This window comes from Herpailurus yagouaroundi, unplaced genomic scaffold (genome assembly GCF_014898765.1).
Source record: "Herpailurus yagouaroundi ecotype Mexico unplaced genomic scaffold, PumYag 188, whole genome shotgun sequence".
Lineage (NCBI taxonomy): Eukaryota > Metazoa > Chordata > Mammalia > Carnivora > Felidae > Herpailurus > Herpailurus yagouaroundi.
The window spans coordinates 7068345-7073262 of record NW_024412419.1 but is presented as its reverse complement, the minus strand read 5'-3'; the positions used below and the strand labels follow the sequence as shown (position 1 = coordinate 7073262).

The 4918-nt window shown below is 48.6% G+C and overlaps 1 protein-coding gene across 2 annotated transcripts in view; it reads left to right on the top strand.

Annotated features, from left to right (window-relative positions):
* The first annotated feature begins 1186 nt into the window (after window positions 1–1186).
* ADAM17 (ADAM metallopeptidase domain 17) overlaps window positions 1187–4918 on the top strand; it is a 53126-nt gene continuing 49394 nt past the window's right edge. For both annotated transcript variants that reach the window (XR_005797101.1, XM_040496032.1), the window contains exon 1: window positions 1187–1421. Coding sequence is in view for 1 of the 2 variants with exons in the window: in XM_040496032.1 (XP_040351966.1) it covers window positions 1325–1421 (97 nt within the window). In the remaining variant the exon portion in view is untranslated. The remainder of the gene's footprint in view (window positions 1422–4918) is intronic.

The window sequence follows — 4918 nt, the reverse complement described above, 5'->3', positions numbered from 1 at the left end:
GAAACCAAAAATGCACAAAGCCAGTAACTATGGATAACAACGGTTGGAAAAGATGCTGAGGTTTTACTGAGGCCCTACCGCAATGAACCTAAATTTAAACCATCGTTTGTGTATTTTATTAGGAGCTAGCCTTGAAAGTTCACCAAGCAAGGCTATATTCTATTCCCAACAAGTTATCACTTCATAATGGAGAAAAGGCTGTTCCACTCACTCTTAAGTGGGAAATGTGTTATGTCCTACTTGTATAAATTTTAGTTGAACCAAAATAGCAATACGCATCAAATGTTATTAGAATGTTTTCTTCAATACTATAAACACTCAACTACTAAAATTATGCGAAGGATTGCAACACAAGATACAAACTGCTTTGGGAACTCTCCAATCTAAGCTAAAGGAACCAAGCAAGACTGACTTTTTAGAAAGTTGGCTGGAAGATTCTAGCTCCTGTACTCACAGATGTGGAGGAGTTAGGGCTAGGATCCTAGTTTGTGTAAAAGCTTGCAGACCCTCTACCTACAGCGGGGCCAACGAGAAAACTCGCGTCCAGAAGACTACCTTTCATTTCCCGCCACCAAGCCTTGTTGATCACGAGGGACGCCGCCGGTGGCCGCACGTTAGGCGCGGACGGCCCGCCTGGACACCCCACTTGCGTCCGGGAGGCTGGTCTCCCAGGACCCTGGCGCGTGGACAGAGATTCTCCCGGGTCAGAAGCTGGGCCGCCTCCATCCGGCGTCCCAGCCCAGGCGCCCCTCGCGGTAGGCCCCGGGCCGCAGGGCGCTTTCTACAGCCGTGGAGTGAAAAGCGTAACGGGGATCCTAACCAGACGTGGGACTCAGACGACGGAGGCGGCCCGACGCGCCTCTGAGGGCCTAGTCACGAGCTCCCGCCTCCCTCGCGGCGGTCACCCGAGGACAAAGGCGAGGCCCAGATGGGTCGAGTCAGGCCGTGTAGGCGCCGGCCGCGCCCCTGGGGAGACGGAGCGGGAGGGCGGAGGGGCGGTGAGGGGGCGGGGCGCCGGCACGGGGCGGGGCCAGCGAAGGCCTCCCGGCATGCCGCGCAGGGCCAGGCTTCCGGCTGTGGGCGGTGTGGGGGCCGGAGGCGGCCGGAAGCGGGTTGAGCCGCCCTCTCCGAGCGCTTCCTGCACTTCCGGGGACCTGGAGCCGAGGTCTAGAGTCTTCCGGTAGGCGGCGCGGGAGGAGTCAGAGTCTTGAGGGGCCGGGCCGGGCGGATTCCCTTCTCTCCCAATGTGAGCAGTGTCCTGAGCGCCCCCCCCCGTCAGGCGAAGGCTGCCCAGAGAGCTGGAGCCGGTGGCCGGGCCGGGAACATGAGGCAGTGTCTCCTCTTCCTGACCAGCGTGGTTCCTTTCGTGCTGGCGCCGCGACCTCCGGACGGGCCGGGCTTCGGCTCCCCGCAGCGACTCGGTAAAGACCCGGGAGAGTTGGCTTAGACAGGCGCCGGGCGCCTGGAGCGCGCTGCTTTCGGGGAAGAGCAGGGGAGCAGGATCTTTCAGGTGTTTGGGGGCGGGGTGTTGGAGGACGGTGGCGCGTCCCTAAGTTTTCAGTGCAGGAAGGGGGTGTGGCTCTCGGAGTTTAGGGAAAGTAGGAGGACCGGCTTGACTTTCTGAATGGGAAAGGGATACTGGAAGGGCCCCCTGGGTGACTGAGGCCCGGGGAGGGGTCGGCCTCCTGAGTTTGTGTTTGGGGAGTAGTTCGGGAAAGAGGGAAGCGCGGGGCGGGGGGGGGGCGGGGGGGGGAGGTGTTGGCTCGTGTTTGGGGAGGGAGATGTGGTGCAGGTCCCTGTCCTACTAAGGGGTTCCTACCAAAGCCGGGACTTGGTGGAGGATGGGAAGGGCCCAGAACCCCACAGCTCTCCCTGGCTCTCCAAAATGAACTAGAATTTCTGCTGTAGGAGGTACTTAAGTAGTAATCTGGTTGGAAGGCGGAGACCGGAGAGCTCAATCTTGAACTTGTGTTTTGCGATCTTTTAAGCAGGTACTTATTTAAATTGTAGCTTATTGGAGGTGCTGGGAGGAGGTGCTTAAACCTACCAAGAGGACTTTTTGATGCTGCGTGAAAGCCTTCCTTGCCATTTTAAAACAAAGAAGTTCTCAGAGACGACCAGTTTGGTCAGTTTTGAGCCCAGAAAGTAGAGGGTTCTTATTTAGATTTTCTAAAGAGGCTGGATTTTCAGGATGGACGTATATTCAGAGATGTGAAGTTCGTGTAAAGTTACAATGTCCTAGGGTCTTTTACCTTCCAAAAGCTGACATGTAACACAGTTTAATTAGTAATTACATATGAAGCCTAGTATATTTTCCCAGTGTGCAGGGTTGATTTTTTCATAGTTGTATTGGTCCCCAAATACCACCATGATTCCATATATAGTGTTGTGAAGATTGAGACACCACGTGGGCTTTCTTTATAGCTAATTAAAACCTTCACATTAGTTTGCCTGGCAATTCTTTTATTTAAGGGGAAGAAATTGTAATTGACTGAGAGGGTATTAAAGGTGTTGAGTGTCCTCCCTGGAACAACTGCTTTGTGGTTATCTCAAATTGAAATGGATTACAGGTGAGTAGTTTAATGAACGACAAGGGAGCTCGTTAGGAAGGGCCGAGATGCGATAAGTCAGTACAGACTGAAGGGGAACTTTGAGGTAGGGGTGGTCAGGATGGAGGGATAGGGTAAGGATCTACGTCGTAAGGGTAAATGTTAATAAAAAGAACGGGTGTTTTGAGATATTAAAATGATATTTTCACCAGTATAACACGGCTGTTTCACTTTTATTAACACGCTCTTGTTCACAGCTGGAAAGTCAGTAGCATGTGAATCCTAAGGGTGCGCACAGAGTGGAGGAAAACCTTACTCTCTAGATGAACCCTCTACAACATTTACAGATCGTAGAGGGTGTGTGTGTGTGTGTGTGTGTGTGTGTGTGTGTGTGTTTGACGGTGTGCTTTGTATTTGTGAGGTGGCTATCACTAGTGCCAGGAAAATGCATAGACTTATCCATGTATTCACCAAATGTTAAATTTTTTTTTTTCAACGTTTATTTATTTTTGGGACAGAGAGAGACAGAGCATGAACGGGGGAGGGGCAGAGAGAGAGGGAGACACAGAATCGGAAACAGGCTCCAGGCTCTGAGCCATCAGCCCAGAGCCCGACGCGGGGCTCGAACTCACGGACCGCGAGATCGTGACCTGGCTGAAGTCGGACGCTTAACCGACTGCGCCACCCAGGCGCCCCATCCAGATGTTAGAAGAACACGTAGCGTATGCAAGTATTACGTGTGGCGCTAGCAATAGGAAGATGAACAATGTTCATCTTGACGAAGCTTTTGCATCAGTCGTGTAGAGGTCCAAACGGACAGTTCCAAAGCAACATGGAGGAGACTGATACAAGTGCCTCATGGCAAGTATTGTTACCACGAGGAGGCACCCGACCTGGCCTGGGAAGGTTATGGAAGCTCCCTGAGGGAGGTGATACTCAGAGCCCAGACTTTAAGTTTAGGTAGATGAAGAGGGAAAATAAGGACACTCCTGGCGGGGGCACTTAGAGGCTGTAGAGTTGCAAGGAATCTTCGAGATCATGTTTTAGTTTTTAAAATAAAACAGAAAAAAATGAATCTAAGGAAGGTGTAGTGAGTTGTCCCGTTGTCACAGTGATAAATATATGCCTTGTGGGTATTCTTTCTTTTGAAGAATAACTCTGTGTGTGTGTGTGTGTGTTTGCTGGCTTAGGATGTGATTGGTTGCTTAACTGCTCAAGATCAAAGAATAGTTTTATAGTTAAAGAGCATGGCTTATGGTAGCCTACTTATTCTATAAATGCTACTGTAACCTCAGTATTACTTTTCTTAAGTAAATTCTACCCCCGACATGATGCTCGAACTCACAACCCCAAGATCAGGAGTCACATGCTCTACCGACTGAGCCAACGAGGTGTCCTTCGGTACTAAATATTGATTGGGATTTGACAACAGTCTTTGAAGGATAGAAATATATACTAGAATCCTGGCTTTTGAAGTACTCCATGGGACACCCAAGATGATTTCGATTGAACTGTTATGAATTGCATAATTCAGGAAAGTTATGAGTCATGTGAACTTAGTCACGATGATATCTTGTTGAAGTTGCGGCTGGGGTGTATAAGTCTCACTCTGATTTCAAAAGTGTTTTCCTTTTGTGTTACTTTTAATAAAAGAGGATGTAGTGGGTGGAGGGAAAAAAATATAGGTCATAGATGAGGGATGAAAGTTTGTATCAGAAACGTTTTGAAATTTACCTTGAGGTTATTGGTGTGGGGATTCTCCACGTTGCAGTGCTTGTTTCTCATTATTGGCCACCATTTTGCTCAATGGTTTGACATCTGGCTTCCTCTTTTGATGTTAATTTTGCTTACAGGCTGCATTCCTTTGAAACCGAAACACTTAACCACCCTAACTGCTCCAAGAGAGATTTAATGCCAGTCTGCTTTGAACTAGTCAGAGAGATAAACTGTATTTCATTGAGAGAAATCCCTTTGGCCTTTAGAGTTTTCCAGAACAGTAAGTGTAGGTGTCCTCTGAGGCCAAGGGTGGTTGATTTTGGGGTTCTTTACCAATTTGTACTTGTGAGAGAGGGTGTTTTCAGTTAGAAGTATAATTTAAAGAAAGTCTGAAAAAAGACTGATAGAGGGAAGGAGGGACCAGAGTAGAGAATAGATTTTACTGAGGTAGGGAAGTGAAGTCAGATGCTTTTTTTTCTATCCCTTAACTTAGTCCTAAAATTCACCAAGGAGAGTGGTATCTCCCTCCCACACGTTTCGTTTCGTTTCGTTTCGTTTCGTTTCGTTTCGTTTCTTTTCTTTTCTTTTCTTTTCTTTTCTTTTCTTTTCTTTTCTTTTCTTTTCTTTTCTTTTCTTTTCTTTTCTCTTTCCTC